At 40.0% G+C, this 21,381-nt stretch overlaps 1 protein-coding gene across 1 annotated transcript in view; it reads left to right on the plus strand.

Moving 5' to 3' along the window:
- The first annotated feature begins 299 nt into the window (after window positions 1-299).
- The window catches only part of Vkorc1l1 (vitamin K epoxide reductase complex, subunit 1-like 1), a 58,792-nt gene continuing 37,710 nt past the window's right edge, over window positions 300-21,381 (plus strand). Inside the window, exon 1 of the mRNA XM_013520596.1 lies at window positions 300-521. Within this exon, the coding sequence (XP_013376050.1) occupies window positions 460-521 (62 nt within the window). The 5' untranslated portion in view covers window positions 300-459. The remainder of the gene's footprint in view (window positions 522-21,381) is intronic.

A 21,381-nucleotide genomic window follows, 5' to 3' on the forward strand; every position in this document is an offset into this window, starting at 1 on the left:
CTTCTAGACTTTTAGATTTCGTGAGAACTGTTTCTGTTTCACCCTAAGTTGGAAGACTGGAATAGATTTGCCAGTTTAAAAAATTCTACCCAGTATGGCCAATAAAAAACCACAATAACTTACACCACTGTCTATGGCCACCATCATTTCATTTAAAAATGGACATTATAGCTCAGTTTGAAAGAACAATCTCAGAATAAAACATTGTTAAATTGAGTCCCTTAGCTTTGTTGAGCAGTTTATTTTCGTGTGCTTATTTCTCCCTGGTTTCCCATAAACTGATGGAAACTCTGCTGTAAACTGCACCTGCCTGCCAGTCACCATTAAGTAAGCACTTCCTGGCCCCTTGAGTTGGTGCACTGAACCTGAATCTGAAGGATCTGGCTCCTGACACTGCCCCTTCTTAGACGTGTGGTCTCAAGCCACTCACTCATCTTCACGGAGCCTCAGTTTCTGCGTATGTTAAAGCATACTCTGCCGGAAATTGTAAAAATTAAAGGTGAAACCCGAATTTACCTGAGGTAAAGTATGTCTCATTATGGCTGTTACCATTGATTGACGAGTTTACAGTTTTTTGCAGCAATTAATAATAAATGCCTTTAAGTAGAATACTTACCTTGTTTTAGGGAGAGCCATTTATATTTCAGACATAAATTATTTTAGTATATTGTTTACTCCATGGTATGGCATCAAGTCTTTTTTTTTTTGGTTTTTCTCCGGTACCGGAAACCGAACTCACGACCTTGCGCTTGCCAGGCAGGCGCTTTGCCACTGAGCTAAATCCCCAGCCCCTGGCATCAAGTCTTAAAGTCCATTTGACACAATTTCAGAAGTAGTACAAGAGAAAATAATATGCAAACTTTTGTTTTTTGTCTTTTTGAGTCAGGGTCGCGCTATGCAGTTCAGGCTGGCGTTGAGCTCACTTTGTAGCTGAGATTACGCACGCCCAGCGTTTTTTTTTTTTGTTTGTTTTTTTGTTTTTGTCTTTTTGAGACAAGGTCTTGCTATGCGGTTCAGACTGGCCTTGAGCTCATTTTGCAGCTGAGTCTTGAACTCGCAGTGATCCTCCTGCCTCAGCCTCGAGTGCTGGGGTTACAGGTGTGTGCCACCACGCCCGGCACAAAATAGTCTCTTTTTTTGTCTTTTTGAGACATGGTCTTGCTCTGCAGTTCAGGCTGGCTTTGAGCTTACTTTGTAGCCCAGGCTGGTCTCAAACTTGCAATAATCGTCCTGCTTCAGCCTCCTGAGTGCTGTGGTTACAGGCATGTGCCACCACGCCCGGCTAAAATATTCTTCATAAATATTTCCTATAAGTTTTATTAGACCCCTAAGTTTTATTAGACCCCCTGTAAGAAGGGTTTTTGTGTTAGTATAAATGTTAAAGGATTAATAGGCTTGACAATTTTATAAAACTAAATAGTATTAGAAAATCAAGCCCACAGAGCTTCTTTGTTTTACAGTGTCAGACTTGTACTTCTCCCATATCTTAAAAAAACATCTCTTGAGCCAGGTGTGGTGGGGCACACCTGTAATCCTGGCACTCGGGAGGCTGAAGCAGGAGGTTCTTTGTCAGTTCGAGACTAACCTGGGCTACAAAGTGAGTTCAGGGCCAGCCTGAACTGCATAGCAAGACCCTGTCTCCAAAAAAAAATCTCTTGGGCTGGGGATGTAGCTCAGTGGTAGAGTGCTTGCCTATGCATGAGGCCCTGAGTTCAGTCTCCAGTACCACAAAATAAAACAAAAAAACAAACCAAAAACATCTCTTAACTGCTTACCGCCCCCCCCCCCACTGAGACATAGTTCATTGCATTAGAAAAGAATCTCGAAATTTTTACTGCTCCTCCATTTGTCCAGCTGAGACTCAAGTTTGAGACTCCCCCAGGGTAGTCCAGGTAGTGACAGATTGAGATTCGAAGCCTGGCTTCCAGAGCACTTGTTTGTAGAGCTGTTCCCCAACCCAGGTTTTAAATTCTTGCATGGATAATGCATCTGCTGCTTCAGATTTGATAGATAAGAAGACAACTAGCTGTACAGTGAGAAGTCTCCTCTGTACTCCTTCTCCTGGACAGGTACTTTGCTCTTTTCCTAGACAGCCATGAAACTTTCATTTACAAGCATAAAGATCACCATATGATTCCCACCATTTAAAAAGAAATTATTTATTTATTTAGTTTTTTGAGACAGGGTACTGCTCTGTGGTTCAGGCTGGCCTTGAAGTCACTGTGCAGCCCAGGCTGGGCTTGAACTTGTGGCCATCCTCTTGCCTCTTGCCTCACATTTGGTATGTGAGAAGTGTCAGAATGCTGGGATTACACCATGCCTGGCCCCCACCATTTTTAAAATAATAAAAAGGTATGCATGCTGACCTGTGTCTTGGTTTTCCAATATCACCATTCTTTGAAGTGCTTGTATTCATATTTAATGAAATGTTAATAACTGTTAGTGTGTGAAAGAACATTTGTTCTGATAGTTTTGAATAACTCACCTGAATTCAAGATACATGTTTGTTGCTACCATTGTTTATTGGTACAGAAATTTCACAAGCAGTATGAATTCAGTCTAACAAGGAGTAGAGGTAAATGTTAATACTTATAGGTAACACTTACTATGTGCTAAACAGTATTATAAATGCTTTACATATATTATGACAGTCCTATAAGATAGGTGACATTACCATTTACAGATGAGGAAACTAGGCACGCAGAATGTGAATGAAACATGATCCCAGGTAGTCTAGTAGCAGAGGTTTAATTCTAAAACAGGTAATCTGGCTGAAGAGGTCAAGCTTTTTACCACCACTTTTAATTCCATTTAGATCTCATATGGATATGATGATACCCATATCAGCCAAACTGAAAAAATATTATGTCATTTTTATAAACATGTATGACAAAAATACCTGGGGTTTGTATTCTAGTTTTTACTTGTTTGGAGCAGTCTTTTGGAACAGCACAGACATTTCTGTGAAGGCATGGTATTTAAGAAGTTCATGGAGTGTTGGCCTTCTAAGCCCAAATCTGTGAAGACCTGGCATTTGTCACACTTTTGGTTTGATGGATGTGCAGTGGGGTGAGCCAGCTATCATGAGAACGTGGCATGAATCTGGTTGCCTGCAGGTAGGGAGAAGGGAAAGTGTGAGTCTGAGGCTTGGTGTAGCTCTGTGAGAGAGCTGTTGGGACCTAGTGCAGGTAGAGAGCCAGAAAACTGGTGCTCTGGGTTGTGGTGCTGGGTAAATAAGTCCCCGTACAGAAACCTAAGAGGGATCATTTCCTGGGTGGTTAGAAAGAACTCCAGGGAACAGCACAAGGAAGGGATGAAAGGGTAGAAAACTGGCCATTAGGAAACAAAAGCAAGTGTTCCTGTTTGAGCATCCTATGGGCAAGCCCGGATGGGCAAAGAACTGGAATCTAGAGCCTGGACAAGGGAGAAATCTAAACTGAAACATTCCTTTACACTGTATTCTTACAAGCACAGGTAAAGCTTCAGCACTGAGCCTTGGGCTTTCCTTCAGTCAAGTACTTGCACTAGGTTGTGCTAGACTTGTTGCTATACTCTTCCAGTTTTTACATTTGTTCCTCAGAATCCTTGTCAGTGAAACAAGGATTTTATAAGGATTTGGTTTCATATTTTAACATCTTAAACTTTTTTTTTTTTTTGTCTTTTTGAGGCAGGGTCTTGCTCCGCAGTTCAGGCTGGCCTTGAGCTCACTTTGCAGCCCAGGCTGGCCTCAAACTCACAACGTTCCTCCTGCCTCGGCCTCCCGAGTGTTGGGATTACATGCGTGCGCCACCACGCCCGGCTAACATCTTAAACTTTACAATGCTATAAACATTTATATATATTCAAATATATAACGGTGCTAAATTTTAATACATTGGAGACCGCTGATTTGTATTGCCAGGTTATACCAAGAAAGTTAATGCTGAGTTTTAAAGAGGCCCCTGTCTGAAAAGATTGCGTGCTATCTGATTGCATTTGTATAACATCAAAATAACAGGACTCTAGAGATGGAGAACAGGACGATGCTTACTAGGAGTTAGTAATCGGACGGAAGAGGTGTGTGGTTATAGAGGTAGCATGAGGGTGTCTTATGAGGTGCCTTATGGAGCAGTTCTGCGTGATACAGTTGTATAGAACCACACATACTGCATATAAAACTACTGCAATCTTAAACTCTTCAGGAAAAAAGCAAAAATAAAAAGACAGTGCATTTACATTTCCTGAGAGAAAATAAGGAAAAGAAGAACATTTAAATCTCTATAATGCCAATAAACTAGTTAGTAGATTATAGCTGTTTGGTTTTTTTTTTTTGAAACAGGGTCTTGCTATCTGGTTTGGGCTGGGCTTGTACTCACTATGTAGCCCACACTGGCCTTAAACTCTGTGGAGACCCTCCTGCCTCAGCCTCTGCAGTGCTGGGATTATAGGCATGTGGCACCATGTTGTTTATTTTTGTTTTTTTGAGACAGTCTTGCTATGTAGTCCAGGCAGGCCTCAAACTTGAGGCAGTCCTCCTGTCTCAGCTCTCAAGGGCTGGGACTACAGGTATGCAGCACCACACCTGGCAATACAACCATTGCTTTTTATTGGTATTTAAAAAATTCAGGCCAATGTTTATTGGTTTATGTGAAGGTATATGAGCAAATTCATTACTATGAACTTCCAAGCCCTGTGTTTTGATGCGTGCTTGTAAATCCTACACTCTGGAGGCTAAGGCAGAAGGATCACAGATAGGAGCCTAGCCTGGGAAACTTAGTAAATTAGCACAACTTTGTCTCAATTTTTTTTTTCGTACTGGGAATCTAACTCAGGACTTTGCACTTACCGGCAGGTGCTTGTGGCACTGAACTATATCCCTGGCCCTTATCTCAAATTTTTAAAAGATAAAAAAAGGCTAGGGATGTGTTCAATACAAAAGCCATAGGTTCAATCCCCAGTATAGTATTGGAAAACAAAACAAAACAAACTCATTGCCTTGTATTATAACATGTGACTGCCTTCTGGGTCTGCCTTAATGTCATGAGTAGCACATGTTTTTAAAATTTTTTGTCAAAATATTTGTAATTAACAAGTATTCACATTCCTTAATATCACAGATATAATTTGGAAGTGTTTTACTTTTTAGTCTTAGGTATAATTGAGCTCTTAGATAACATTAAGGTGCTATTTTTAAAAAGCACAAAACACATTTGTAGCTGTTCATCTTTGTGAATCAGGTACTTCTTGATATTACACAATCAGAATAAAACAAGCTTTACTGCCCCAGTCATCCATAATTTAAAGTTTGTGTTCAGAAGAGCTCTGTTCTCACTGTACATGTTATAAATCTGAGCTTTAAAATATACCAATTAGAAAAGATACATATATAGAATAGTTACCTTGTAGCTCCACATAAAATTTCATTTGAAGTAGTTCATTTTTTTGTTTTTGTTTTTTTGAGAGAGTCTCACTGTGTAGTCCAGGCTGGCCTCAGCCTTCTGAGTGCTGGTACTACAAGTGTGTGCCACGCTCGGCTTGTTTCTTTTGCATTGACTTCTCCACTAGTGTAATTTCAAAGGCACAGTTACTGCTGTTTGTGATTGTTGATTTTTTTTTTTAATAAGAAATCATTTTATCTGAGATGTGGAGTAGTGGAAAGTCTATGACAAAATAAGAAGTTAAAATGGATAGTTAGCTGCTCTCCACTGTGTTTAGTGTTTCTGTACATTGTGCTAGTAGTTAAAGATCACAAACTCTAGAGTCAACTGGGGTTGAAATCTTGGTCCCATCCCTCATCCCTCTTTTGTCTCCGTGTCCTCCTTCATGAAAAGAGGGTGAGAATAGTGGTAACTCAGAGGTCGCGGTGAATACAAAGTGCCTCTACGTGTGTGCACATCCTGGAATAGTGCCTGGCATGAAGGTGCTCATAAAGCTTAGTTATTGCTTTATAACATGTCTGAAATCCTAGTGTATGGATTTGGTATTTTTTTCTCATTTAACATCCACAGTTATTTTCCCATGTCATTAAAAATTCCCCAGTAGTGTCAGAATGACAAGAGGCTTGTACCCTCCTAATACTGGGCATTCTCATTTGCTAGGTCTTTGCCAATTTGGTATGTGAGAAGTGTCATCTGGTCATTTTGATTTGCATATTTTTCCTCTCTAGGCATTAGCAAGGCTTAACAAGCTTCACGTTTTTAGTTTGAGTTTCATTTGGTTTCTTTGTGCCTCTTGCCTCTTTAGAGCTTAAATTTTTGTATTGATTTAGACAAATGCTTTATATATTTCAAGGTTATGGATATTTTACTATTTTTGTAGTTACCAGTTTCTAACATGTTAGTTTTATTGATTTTTTTCAAGAGTTTTTAAAATTTGTTTTTGTTATGCTGGGGATCAAATCCTGGGCCTTGTATGCACTAGGCAAACAGACTGCAGTCTATTATATTTCTAGCCCTTTTTTTCTTTCTTTTGAGACCAGGTCTTGCTGTATAACCCGGGCTGTCCTTGAACACACAACAGTCTTCCTACCTCAGCCTCCCAAGTGCTGGGATTGCAGGCATGTACCATCACACCCAGCTTCAGGTTTTTTAAGTAGATGAAAATTTTAATTCTGTTTCTTGGTAATACTTTTCATAGGTTTTAAGTTTAGGAAAGGGACTTCCCATTCTGATATCAGATGAATGTGTCTTTATAATTTAGTGTTAAAAAACACCTTAATTGTCTACAGCGTCATTTATTAGGTGTTAGATGAGTCTGTAGTTAATTTTTATACATTTGTATTTCTTTTGGATACTGCCTGTTCACTCCTTTTTTTCTTTTTTCTTTTGTTTTTTGGTGGTACGGGGGATTGAACTCACGACCTCGCAGTTGCCAGGCAGGTGCTTCTGCCACTGAGCTATATCCCTGCCCCCCTTTTTTTCTTTCTAATTAGGCATTTTTAAGATATAATAGTTAATCATTTGTTACATGTATTTCCTCCTAGTTTGTCATGTGCCTTAATTTTGTTTATAGTGTCTTTGTTTATATAGATGTTTTAAGTTTGTGATGTGGTCAGATCTTTCACTACTTTTCAGCTTTTGGGTTTTTCTTGTTAGTATTATTTAGTAGAATCTCTACCATCCCAAGATTTTATTTTAATACTTATATATTTTGTTTGAAATTTGTTTCACATTTTGCTTTTTTAGTTTGTATGAATTTACTTTTGTGTTTAATGTGAGGTAGGGATCTAACTAACTTAACTTTTTCTAAGTGGATAGGCTTTTGTGAACTCTATTTGTTGACTTGTCTTTGTTTAAAATGCCACAGACTTTCCTGCCTGAACACATAGGGTTCTCTCTGGATCCCCAGTTGTGTTCTGGTGATGTCTGCCTGCATTTACTCCACTACCACAGTTCCCCTTTCTCCGGTGCCTTTATATGTAAAGTTGTTATCTGATAGTCACACCTGCTTCTTTTCAGACTTTTCTTACATGTTTGCATGCATTAACGGTTTTCTTGCTGTTGTTTGGTGGTCCTGAGGATTGAACCCAGGGACTATGCACTGAGCTACTTCTCTGGTACTTTCTCTATTTTTTCATTTTGAGAGAGTTTTGCTAAGTTCCTTAGGCTAGGCTTGAATTTGTAATCCTCCTTCCTCAGCATCCCAAAGCGCTAAGGTTACAGGTATGTGCCACCACTTCTGGCAGCATTTACTATTTCAGGGGAATTTTTATTTATTTAGTTTTTCTTTTTTTTGTCTTTTTGAGACAGGGTCTCCCTATGCAGTTCAGGCTGGCCTTGAGCTCACTTTGTAGCCCAGGCTGGTCTCAAACTCGCAACAATCCTCCTGCCTCAGCCTCCCGAGTGCTGGGATTACAGGGGTGCACCAACGCCCTCCCCCCCACCTTATTTAGGTTTTGTGAGACAGGGTCTTATTGTAGTTCAGCTTGGCCTTGAACTCACTATGTAGCCCAGGTGGGCCTCAAGCTGGCAGCAGTCCTTCTGCCCCAACCTCCCTGAACGCTGGGATTACAGGTGTACCACCATGCCCTGCTTCTCAGGAATTTTAGATGAGTTCTAGGAAAAGTTCTGATTGAGATTTTGATTTGAATTGTACTGAATTTATAGATGAATTTTGAAGGAAGCAACTTCACTAGGCAATCTTCTCATCAAGGAACATAGTGTACTTTTTTACTTTTGAATCACTTACTGATACCTTTTTAAATTTTTAATTCTTAATTTTTTTTTTAAAATTTTTTTTTTTGAGGCAGGGTCTCGCTGTGCAGTTCAGGCTGACCTTGTGCTCACTTTGTAGCCCAGGCTGGCCTTGAACTCGCAAAGATCTTCCTTCCTCAGCCTCTTAAGTGCTGGGATTACAGGCTTGCGCCACCACACTTGGCCTAATTTCATCTTAATCTAGTTTCTCATTATGGTTTTGTTTTGTCATAAAAGAAATTTATGGGAAAGATAGCTATTAGAATTCATTTGTTGGTGGAAATCTCATCAAGTCTGCCCTCATGTTCATTTGTGTGTTCTCTTAAAGCTAAAGAAACTTTACCATGGTATAGGATCCATATGCACTCAGGGTCTTGCTATAATTGGCTCTATATTGTGTTTATTTTTGCTTAATGTCATTAATTATTAAGGACTATTTAATTACTGAACTTTTACTTTTTTGTTGGACATGAAGGATGTTCAATTCTTTCATAGTAGAAATTGGTATAGTAATTTATTTATTTATTTATTTATTTTTGTCTTTTTGAGACGGTTTCACTATGCAGTTCAGGCTGGCTTTGAACTCAACTTTGTAGCCATGCTGGCCTCGAACTCACAGTGATCCTCCTGCCTCAGCCTCCCGAGTGCTAGGATTACTGGTATGCACCACCACCCCTGGCCTTTAGTAATTTATTCTTGTTTTATTTTAAAAAACTCCAGAAAGGGCTTTTAAAAAAAATTTCTTTAGATAATACGTAACTTGTCACAAAAAATTTGTAGAGGCAACCTGGGTGACATAGTGAGATCTTGCCACCACCATGCCCAAAAAAGAGAAAGAAACCCTGAAAAGCCTTGGCAAAAAGAACTCATTAATTGATGAGCCAATTGCCAATTTTTTTTTTTAACCCATATTAAGTAAATATGTGTACTTTTTTTCAAAAGTGCACATACTTTACGAAAACAGTCAGAGTAGAACATATAGGTTAGAAATTAAGGTTTTAAATCCCAATTCTGCCTTGTCTTACCTTTCTCTGTGACCATGAACTGATGTTTTGTTTTGTTTTTTGAGACAGGGTCTCACTGTGCAGTTCAGGCTGGCCTTGAGCTCACTTTGTAGCCCAGGCTGGTCTCAAACTCACAACGATCCTCCTGCCTCAGCCTCCCAAGTGCTGGGGTTACAGGTGTGTGCCACCACGCCCAGCTAAAGTACTGGGGTTTTTTTTGTTGTTGTTTTTTGGTATCAGGAATTGAAGTAGGACCTTGCACTTGCCCGGCAGGCACTTGTAACCATGGACTGATGGCTGAAATCTCTGCTTCACCTATTTGTTAAATGAGGTCAGGATGACACCTGGCATAGCAGGTAGAAGTGTGGGCATATCCAGTATATAAGTAATCAACCAGTAGTGTCTGTTCCAAAATAGTTTGTAAATACCTTTGTTTTGTTTCAAAGTTAATTCTTTTTGTTTGTTTTGTTTTTGTTTTTTTGATACAGGATATCTCTGTGTAGTCCAGACTAGCATTGAACTCACTATGTAGCCCAGGCTGGCCTTGAACTTGCAGTGATCCTTAAGCCTCAGCCTCCTGAGTGCTGTTTATTCATTTGCATGTAGGGCTTTGTACATAGTAGGCAAATGTTCTACCACTGGGCTATGCTTCTAGCCCTCTGTTTTATTTATTTAATAAATTTATTTATTGTCCTTTTGAGACAGGGTCTCACTATGCAGTTTAGGCTGGCCTTGAGCTCACTTTGTATCCCAGGCTGGTCTCAAACTTGCAATAATCCTCCTGCCCCAGCCTCCTGAGTGCTGGGATTATAGGTATGCGCCACCATACCCAGCTCTCCATTTTATTTTTAATTAGGTCTTGGGTACCGGACTGCAGGATGGAAGACTAGAATGCTGGTTAAGCTTGAATTGTTTCAAACCAACACACCATGAGATGACCCCCTTTATCTCTTCAGTTCTCAAACACGATGAGACGTTCTGCCTGAGGTCGGAGCAAAGCCTGATTTAACTGTAACCAGAGAGAGCCCATTTGCCTTGGTTGACTGCTGATCCAGGCCTGGCCACCTGCCCTGGGCCTTTTCTGCCCAAGTAATAGGTTTGGCCCTGGCTGTTCCTTGGACAGGGGTAGGGTTGGGTGGGGGTGTGTGTGAATCTTCTCATACCATTTCAGTCATGTGGATGAGGCAGAAAAGTGAGCCTGCACCTGTGTGCTGACCTTTTGATAGTGATTCTGCCCAGCTGCATAGACTTGGTGCTTTTGGATCTGCCCCGGTCCTTCCTGGGACTCAGAGGGAGAGAAGAACAAGAGGGGTTCTTCATTCTGCTCCTCAAAGAGAACATATAAAAGCATTCAGCCATTCTCAGGAGTGTTGGTCCCCCCCGCCACCCCCAGCTTATTGCTTAAGTCAACCAGAAAGGTGGAGTAAAAACTGGCTTGCTGAGTATTACACATAATCTGTGTCCTCCCTAATGATACATCAACTTATTACTCATGAGATGTTCTCTTCTCTTGCTTAATGGTTCGTGACGTGTTCCTTGTTTTCCTCCTACCCCTTAAACCCTTCCTTTCTTATTCTCATAACCTGGCCTTTAAATGTTACAGTCCAGGGATCAGCTCTAGGTGCTCCTGTCACTCTTCAGTCTCCATGGCCTTAATCAGATCCCTGTGTCTGGCTTCTTTAAGGGTGAATTCAGGCATTTTTATCTCCAGGCTTCACCTCTCTTTTGAGCACTTGTTTGCTTATCTCCTTGCTTACTGAACATCTCTACTTGGCTCTTTCAGAAGTACTTGATATTCAGCATGTCCGATATTTAATTCATAGCTTCCTGTGAAAATGTTTGCTATCAGTGAAAGGCATCGCCCAAGCAGTTGTGCAAGCCAGAAACCTGTGCCTTGTCTGTGATTCTTCCTCCCTGCACCAAATCCAGTCAGTCACCAGGTCCAAGAGTTTTTAACCTTTTAAAATTGTGAACTATAACATTGCATATGGAAAAATCACAAAACTGTGCATATTCTTGTAATGTTTGCAATGCTTAATCTTTGTAACCACCACTCAGAACCTTAAATGGAGCGTTGCCTGCACCCTGGAAAGCCCTCTAAGCCTCTCCCCGTCAGCTGTACTCTTCCTCCTTCTCAAAAGTAAACTCTGTCCCAGCTTTTATGATCATCACTTTCTTTTCTAACCAAGATCTCATCCCAACTTGATAGTTTAGTTTTGTCTGCTCTTGAAGCTTATATAAATGGAACCTTTTAGTTTGTTTTCTTTCTTGGCTGCTTTCACTGAGTGTTATTTTGTGACTCAACCCATGTTTGTGGAGCTATAGTTTATTCATTAGCCATTGCTGAATAATATTCTAGTGTAGGACTATATCACAGTTGATTTGGTTGTCTTCTTTTTAATGGACATTTAAATTGTTCCCAGGTTGCAGAATGGTGAGTACTGCTCCTGTGAACATTGCTGTGCACCTTCAGTTTCAGTTGGTAATGCCACAGTGCTGTTTGCCAGGGTGAGTGCCTTAGCTCACACTGCTACCAGTGGAATCTGAGACTTCCTGATTACACACCTCTTTGCCAAGCCTTGGAATTATCAGTCTGTTAAATGTTATTAACTATTCTGGTATATATGTAATGGGTTTTTGTATATAAGTAAGCTATACTTTATAATATACTACTAAGCAATAAAATGCAAAAATCTTAAATGTACAGCTTGAATATTTTTCCTGTGTAGGTACCTACGTGTAGCCATTACCCAGATAAAGATGTAGCGCATTTCTTTCACCCTACCAAGTTTTCATGTGCTCTGTTTCATTCAGAAACTTCTGTTCTGGTCACACTGTTTTGCCTGTCTTTGAAATGTCATATAACTGGGCTCATACAGTATGTATTTTTTGATGTCTGGTTTTTTACTCAGCATAAGGGTTTTTGTAATCCATTAAAGTTGTTGGTTGTTTAGTTTTACTTTAATCATTGAGTTCTGTTGTATGATTATATTACAGTTTTGTTCATTTTCTTATTGATCATTGTTTCTGTGATATAGCTATTGTGAATTAAACTGCTGTGAACATTGTCTTGTCTTTTTACATATATATTCATTTCTCTTGGGTATACATCTAGGAGTTGATTTCTCAGTCAGAGAGTAAGTAGGTGAGTATTAGAAACCATGGAATAGTTTCCCAAAATGGTTGTACTACTTAACATTCTTCTTTGGTTTTCATTTGCTTTTCTCTGATAAATAAGGTTGAGGATCCTTTCTTATGCTATTTTGGCCACTGGGCTATCTTCTCTTTGAATGACATTGTTAGTCTTTCATTGTTAGATATTTTTTTCTTTTTTTTTTTTTTTTCCTATTTCTCTCCTGTCCCTTCAACCCCTCTTTCAGTTAGTTTTTGGCCTCTTTTTCTGCACAGGTGTTTTTGTCTTTGTTATTGATCATGTGCAAACCCCCCACCCCATATCTGTATTGCAGATAATTTTCTCTTTTCTTGTATTGCCTTTTTCTTCTTTTAAAGGCTTGGGGATTTTGTTTGTTTTTTTTTGCAGTACCCGGGGGTGGGGGGGTGGAACCCAGGGCCTCATGCATGGTAGACAAGTGTTCTACCACTAAGCTACATTCTCAGCCTTTTTATTGTTGTTACTATTTTATTTTGAGACGTCTCACTAAGTTGCCCAGGCTGAACTCAAACCTGCTTGTACTCCTCCTTCCTCAGCCTCCTGAGTAGCTGGGATTATAGGTTAAGGTATCTTTTTAGTAATAGAAATTCTTTTTTTTTTGGTACTGGGAATTGAACTCAGGACCTTGCACTTGCCAGGCAGGCGCTTGTGCTGCTGAGCTATACCCCCAGCCCAGAAATTCTTAATATAGTTAATGTATCAAACTTTTCCTTTGAGGCTGGGGAGACAGCTCAGTAGCACAATGCCTCCCTGGCACGCACAAGGTTCTGAGTTTGATTTCCAGCACTCCCAAAAAAAACCTTTTCCTTTGAAATTAGAGATTTTTGTATCGTGGTGTGAATATCATCTATTATTTTCTGTTATTGTTTACCTTTTATATTTAGAGCAACACTGTGGGATATATAGTGGTGTGAGGTGGGTCAACTGTTTTTCCTCTGTTTCTATCTTTATTATTATTGTGGTACAGTTTATTGAAAAGACTATTCCTTCTGCTCTGCAGAGCCACCTTTGGCACAAGTGAGGAGAGTGTGTCCAAGGGCTTGTCTGGGCTCTCTTACTCCATTCTTCTCTCTGTTCTTGGACACATTTTCCATTTTCTTAAGTAGTACTGTGTTTCAGGAGTTCTCAAAGTGTGGTCTGGAGACCATTCTAGGGAGTTCCTGAGACCATTCTAGGGAGTCTGCCAGGTCAGAACTACTGTACTTTTGTAGTAACATCAAGCTGTAATTTGCCTTACTCTCTTACGAGTATATTGTAGGATTTTTCTAGATGGGCATGGTGTGTGCTACTGAATGCACAAGCAGATATAAGAATCCAGCTGTCTTCTATTAGGCCAAACATTAACAAGATTTATAAAACAGTGCCACTCTTCTAAATTTTTTTTGTTGCTGGGGATATAGCTCAGTGGCATAAGCGTTTGCCTGGCAAGCCTGAGGTCATGAGTTTGATTCCCGGTACAAAAAAAAAATTTGTTTTGGGAAAGTTATTTTTTCCATCAAAAATACTACTTATGTTAGCATGTCATATATTTTTAAATGAATGAGTAAATATGTAAATATAATAGATGCAACCTATATAAGTGAAAGCTTTTAGAGTTTAATAATTTTTATTTTAAAGAAAAAGAAACAAAAAAAAATTGAAAACAATATGGTAGGAGGGTAACAATGGTTAGTACATTGTGTGTTGTTATCTTTAAATTAGTCACTCAGCCGGGCGTGGTGGCACATGCTTTGTAATCCCAGCACTTGGAAGGCTGAGGCAGGAGGATCCTTGTGAGTTCGAGGCTAGCCTGGGCTACAAAGTGAGCTCAAGGCCAGCCTGAACTGCATAGTGAGACCCTATCTCAAAAAGAAAAATAAATAAGTCGCTCAGAGTATGAGATATCAGCATTTAATTGTCCAAACAATATTAGCACAGACCTATCTTTTCAATGAACTGAAACAAATTAGTTGTATAACTTTAACTGTCTTTATATATATATAATTTTCCTTTTCCTTTTCCTTTTTTTCCCATTCCCCTAAACCAGTTTTAGAGCTTAATAATTCATGCAAATAGCTGGGTACATGCCTGTAATCCCAGCACTTAGGAGGCTGAAGCAGGAGGATTGCTGTGAGTTTGAGGCCAGCCTGGGCTTCATAGTGAGAACTACTTGGCAAGACCCTGTCTCAAAAACATGATAAAGCAAAACCCCCCAAAATAATTTATAGAAATGTAAGATCAGAAAGTTTGAGAATCACTATCCCCCCTTCCCTGCCGAATATTGGGGATTGAACCCAGGACCTACCACTGAACTACCAGCTAGTCCTTTTTATTTTTATTTTTTAAAATTTTGAGACAAGATCTTGCTAAGTTTCCCAGGTTGAACTTAAACTTGTGGTCCTCTTGCCTCAGCCTCCCAAGTAGTTAGGATTATATATTTGTACCAGTCTGCCCAGCCCTACTCTAGTTTTGTAATTCTTCATACCTAGTACCTCATAAGTCTTGGCTGTTGCTTGGCACCCTACATTTCTTATACATCTTACAATCAGTTTGTGAGATTCCGCAAATTTGCCTGTTAGAACTTCAACTGAAACTGTGTTGAATATGTTTGGAGACAGTTGGAATGTCTATACCATTGAATTTTGCAATTCATAGACATTTTACTCCATGCATTTTTGGCTTTAATTTTTTTCTCAATACTGTCACACTTTTTTTTTTTTTTGAGACAGGGTCTCACTATGTAGTCCAGGCTGGCCTTGAACTCATGGCAGTCCTCTTGCCTCAGCCTCCTGAGTGCTGGGATTACAGGTGTGCACTGCCTTACCTGGCCACAATTCATTTGTGATCTGAAAACAAGTGTTTAAGCCAGGTGTGGTGGTGCACACCTATGATCCCAGCATTCCAGAGGCTGAGGAAGATTGCAGATTTCAGCCCTGCTTGGGCAGTGTAGTGATTTAGAAAACAAAATTAAGGATTGATAGAAGGAAATGGAGATATAGCTTTTGCAATGGAAAGGGATCTAAGAAACCGAGGGCGAAGGGAGGGGGAGAGGGAAGGGGAAGTAAAGCGATTGAAGATGTATCACATACGTGTACCAGACACCCACAATAAATGTAAACAGTGTATGTCCTAAACATGAACTAAAGATAATAGCAATAACGAGAATGGAAAAGGGATCCAGAAACTGGGAAGTGGGTGGGGATGGGGGAAGGGAATAAAAAAGGACCAAGGCTGTGTTATATACCCGCTCTCTGAGATGCATGTAAACTTCATATTTTGTAAACATGTATTAATAAAAGGAAAGTTGGGGGGGCATTCTCTTTGTGATGGCCCAGATCTGTAAATTGTGTAATCCCAAATGTCTTTTCAAAACTTGATTCTAACGTTTATATGTTAAAAGTCAGTGATTATGTAGAGGGCATCAGAGTTATCAAACATCCAAAGTTTATGCTGAAGTAATCAAGAGCATCAGCGTAAACAGGTCATCATTAGAACGGAGTTGAGACTACAAAGGTAGCCTCATCTATAGAAATATTTGATTTGACAAAGATGAAAACAGTAAATTCTTCAGTAAATAACTGGGTCAACTGAGTAGCCATTTGGGAAAAAAGAAAGTCTGATTGTTGTCTCACTTTTTAAAAAAAATCTTTATTATAAGGTGTGGTGGCACATGCCTGTAATCCCAGCATTCGGGAGGCTTGGGATGGTTCCCATGGGTTTGAGGCCAGCCTGGATTACATAACAAGACCATGTCTCCAAAAAAAAATTTTTTTTAAAAAAAAGAGATACAAGAAATAGATCTAGGATGAACTCAATAAATGTGAATACACAAAAGTAGGGCCACTTAGATCAAGATACAGACTAACTCCAGCCCTCAAAGTTTCCCTCACGCTCATCCCACCCCAATCTCCCTCAAAGGTAATGACTTTTCTGACCTCTGTCCATACATTAGTTTTGTATAGTTTTGGTTTTTTTTTGTTTTGTTTTGTTTTTGGTACCAGGAATCAAACTCATGACTTCAGGCTTGTTAGGCAAGTGCTCATGCTACTGAGCTGTATCCCTGGCCCTGGTTTGGTTTTTTTGAGACAAGGTCTCGTTATGTAATTCATGTTGACCTTGAACTCACTATGTAGCCCAGTCTAACCTCAAACTCATGGTGCTCCTCCTACCTCAGCCTCCCCGCAAGTACTGGGATTACAGGCATGCACGACCATACCCAGCAGTTTTGCCTAGTTTTGGTCTTTAAATAAATTGAAGGTCCTATGTCTAGCTTCTTTTGTTTACCATCATGTCTATGACATTTATGTTTCAGTTTTTTATTGTTGTGTAGTATTTTATTTTGTTTTTGTTTTTGTTTTTTTGTTTTTCTCTGGTATCGGGAATTGAACTCATGACCTTGTGCTTGCCAGGCAGGCGCTGTGCTGCTGAGCTAAATCCCCAGCCCCAGTATTTTATTTTGATATGCCATATTTGTCTGTTCTACTGTTGATGGAAATTTTGTTTCTTTTTCTTGACCAAAATGAATAAAACTAATAAGAATGTTCTTGTATAGATTGGTGTGCATAAGCACTCATTCTTTGTTAAAATTCAGTGGAATTGCTGTATCATATGTTACACTTACGTTTAGTTTTCGTGTATATTGCCAAACATTTTCCTGAAGTGTTTGTTCCAGTTTACACTCCCGCCAGTGTTTTGAGAGAGTTCACTTGCATTTCTGTTTTACAAAATCCCAGAAAGCATCAAGAAAAGAGTCAATGAGTTTACATGAAGTAGACAACCCCTGCATGGCAAAAACTAGGATAACATTGGAATTCTAACGATGAACAAAAAATATTTGCTGGGCATCATGTTCAAAGGGCTAATTTTTTAAAAAATGGGAGCATATTATGGAAAAGACTAACTCAAAGGATAAGTGAGCACAGGCCATTCACACAGTTCAGATGATGTCAGGTAGCTCTTAAACATACAGAAGGACTCAGTTTTAGTCATAGGAGAAAAACAACTTTTTGCGGGGGGGAGATCTTTTTGAGACAGGGACTTGCTCTGTAGCTCAGGACTTGCTTTGTAGCCCAGGGCTGGTCTTGAATTTGGAATGATCCTCCTGCCTCAGCCTCCTGAGTGCTATTTGAGAAAAGCAAGTTTAAATTATATTGAAAGCTTTTTTAATGTATCAGGTTGCCCAGAGTCAAAAAGTTTGACTTAACTGTCAGGTATAGGGAAATAGCTAATTCCGTATATTAGTGATAGAATTCTAAATTCTATTGGAAGCACTTTAATATATCTGTTAAGGTTATGAATGCGTATACCTCGAGTAGTATGAATTAATTATGATGTATTTACACCCAAGTATGTTATCATGCAAGAAAAATGAAAGAATTAAAATTCACATAATAGCTGGGCATGGTGTTGCATGTCTGTAATCGCAGCACTCGGGAGGCTGAGGCAGGAGGATCATTGTGAGTTCAAGACCAGCCTGAGCTTCAAAGTGAGCTCAGGGCCAGCCTAAAATGCATAGCAAGACCCTGTCTCAAAGAAAGACCAGGAAAAAAAAAAATTCACGTAATATATGTGAGCCTCACAATATTGAAACACTCATGCACAAAAATACGTTTAGAAACAGGCAAAATTAACACATGTTGTTAGAGGTCAGAGTGGTTACATGCTTGAGGAACTCACTGGATAGGGTAGGAGGAAGGGCTTTGTGGGGGCATGTCATCTTCTGCTTCCTGTCAGGCCTGCTGGTTACTTCGTTTGGTTACATTGGGAAAATTCATCAAGTTACAAAATTAGGGTTTGTGTACTTCTCTTGAACATATGCTGTACAGGGATTGGTTCCAGAGCCCTGTGACCATGGGTGCTCAAGTCCCTCATAAAATGGCACAGTATTTGGACATTACCTGCACACATCCTCATGTATACTGTAAATCACCTCTAGATGACTTGTACTTAATACAGTGTAAATGCACTGTGAGTAGTTGTCACAGTGTATTGTTCCGGGCATAATGGTCTGTATATGCTCAGTGCAAAAATTTTTTTTGTCTGTGTTTGGTTTAACCTGTAGGTGCAAAACTTGCCAATGCAGAAGTACAACTATACTTCAGTAAAAATTTTTATATAAAAAATAGTGTACATACATGTAGTATCACAAAGAATGCACATAACCTTCTAGTCCATTCTAGGCATGTCACACACATGCACACCCATGTATATGTAGGAGTTAAATAGTATGAAGATATTTAATGCTCTGTTTGCAATCATAAAAATTTGGACAAAACCTAATTACACATCAGTAGAGAACTAGGAAAATAATCAGGAATATAGTTACACATTGAATACTAATTTACAGAAGTCTCTGTGATACATGAAAAGACCAAAGTGCATGAGTAACATAGGTCAGATGCTACTATTCATGTGTGGGCTTCTGTGTATATACAAGCACACATAAATAGTGTGTCAGGAGGGGTAGAAGAATGTTAACGTTGGTCTCTGACAAGTGGATGAAGGGCTCTGGGGGAGAATTGGGAGGTGCTTTTCTCTATATAGTGTTCTGTGACACAAAAGCAAAATACAGTTGTAAAATGCACATAACTATCTTTTGTTTGTTTGGTTTTTTTTTTTTTTGGTACTGAGAATCAACTCGGGACCTTATGCTTGCCAGGCAGGAATTGTGCTGCTGAGCTATATCCCTGGCTCCTTAACCATTTTTTTGTGTACAGTTCAGTAGTGTTAAGTGTAATCACAGTATTGTGCATCCAATCTCCAGAACTCTCCCCTTGCTTTTTTTCCTCTCTTTTTGGTACCAGGAATCGAACTCAGGACCTTGCACTTGCCAGGCAGGCACTGTGCCACTGAGCTAGATCCCCCGGCCCTCCAGAACTGTTAATGGGTATGAGACCATTAAGCGGCTCCCCATTCCTCGCACTGGAGGTCACCATTCTACTTGATCTGTGATGGGCCGACTCTGCATGCTTCATAGAGGTGGAATCATACAGTAATTTTTTTTCAGTATAGGAAATTGAACTCAGGACCTTGTGCTTGCCAGGCAGGCACTGTGCTGCTGAGCTATATCCTCAACCCCAGTAATTGTCTTTTTGTGACTGGTTTATTTCACTTAGCATGATGTACTCAGGATTCACCCATACTATTTTGTGACTTTTGAATTCTGTATTTTGTTAATTTATTACATTTATTTATTTGTATTGACTAGGTCTTGCTTTGTAGTATAGGCTGCTCTGAACTCTCTGTGTAGCCCAGGCTGGCTTCAAACTTGCAATTCTTCTGCGTCAGCCTCGTAAATGCTGGAATTATGGATGTGTGCCACCACACCTGACATTACTTATTTTTAAAAGAAATTAACATAAAAAGCATGACTGTCATTAAGAGCTGGTTAATTGTATGGTAAAAAGTTGATAGCTGGTGTGCATTATTCATCTTAACCAATATTAAATGCCTTTTGGTTGCAAAACACTTCATGTCAAAAGTGCCATTTGAAGCCTGATTTTATTCCAGAATTTTCCTTTTTTCAACAATAGGTGCCTGGCCAGGCATGGTGGCACATGCCTGTAATCCCAGCACTCGGGAGGCTGAGGCAGGAGGATCGTTGCAAGTTCGAGCCTGGGCTACAAAGTGAGCTCAAGGCCAGCCTGAACTGCATAGTGAGACCTTGTCTCAAAAAAAAACCACCCCAAAACAAAAAACTATAGGTGCCAACCAAAAATGCAGGCTCCAGGCCCCAGCCTCTTGACCTTGCTCAGTAGTTTTCTCCTTAGGCTCATTACCCACCTTCAGCCCTGTACTCAGTGTCTGCCTCTTAACCCCCAGCACAGTCTAGTTCTGTGCCTGAGGCGTTGCTTCCTCTCTGCAGATCTCTCTCGCATCTCTGACCTGAAAGAAAAGTAGATTTTTATTCTGCTAGCTTTCACTGCTGTGTTGAGATCATTACTCTCGAGCCCTCTGCAGTGATCTTGTTTCCTGTCACTGGAAACTCATCATTTCCAGCAGGATCTGTGACTGGATGTGGGAACAGTGGAGTAAGGAGAAATGCTGAAGTTTCTGGGAGGACTGTGCACCATTAATTAGAGCAGGGGGACAGGCAGGCTCTAGATGGAGGATATGTGACTTGTTTTTCAAAACGCCGGTTTGACATGATGGCCTGTGAGCAAAACAGCTGGAGCTGTGAGCAAGAAATGTGGACTTCAAAGATAGCTTCTCATTGCAAACCCTCCCTGCATAGTAAGAAAAAGTATAAAGAAGATATCCACAAAACACAATTATTCTTAACATTGTCTTTAAGTTTCTGGTTAAGTGCAGCCCACATTTTAAAATGTAGCAGATTACATTTTGTAGTTTGTGTTCCCTCCACTGTGTTGTATTCCTGAATGAAGAAGTACAAAGCCAGTCACATATGGTATTTATTGTAATCAGAGGGGGAGGAGAATTACAAGAAGTTTGTGTCAAATCAAGAGTGGAGCAAATTCCAACAAAAAATGAGTAAAACACTGTAGGTGTTACGCAGGCAGTTGGATAGATTAGGGCAAATCCTTCAGATGTGAAATTGAAGATCTGCTGGTTCACTCTTGTAATCTTACTGTGTCCAGCAGTGATGCAGTAACAAGGCCAGATCTACCTTACTAGTTGAGAAAGTAGAAAACTAGACAGTGCATGAAATAGCTGTTTACAGACTCCGGGTAGCAGGCACATTGGACTGTGATCACTGGAAAAAGGGAAACTTGCTGAGCTCTGGTTGCCCCGTTTATGATGTGGGTAGTCTGCAGGCTATAGTGTGTGGGTGGGAACTGAAGCTATGTGGTGGTCTTGCAGAGCAGAGGACCCAGAAGGATGAGGGTGTTTTTGCGGGTGACGGGGTAGGTGGAAGCAGCCCTAATTTGGGAGCAGATTACCTGAGAGGAGGGAGATAGGCGCCCAGAGAGAGCTCTAGAGGTATGCAGAGGGGTCTCTTGAGTGTGGTTGAGCCCGGATCTACAGGTGCATGAGACAAAACCACTGGAGGCTAGAGGAAAGCAGTAGACTGAATGATTCCAGCAACTCCTGCAGC

The sequence above is a fragment of the Chinchilla lanigera genome, unplaced genomic scaffold (assembly GCF_000276665.1).
Source record: "Chinchilla lanigera isolate Chin_1 unplaced genomic scaffold, ChiLan1.0 scaffold00055, whole genome shotgun sequence".
Classification (NCBI taxonomy): domain Eukaryota; kingdom Metazoa; phylum Chordata; class Mammalia; order Rodentia; family Chinchillidae; genus Chinchilla; species Chinchilla lanigera.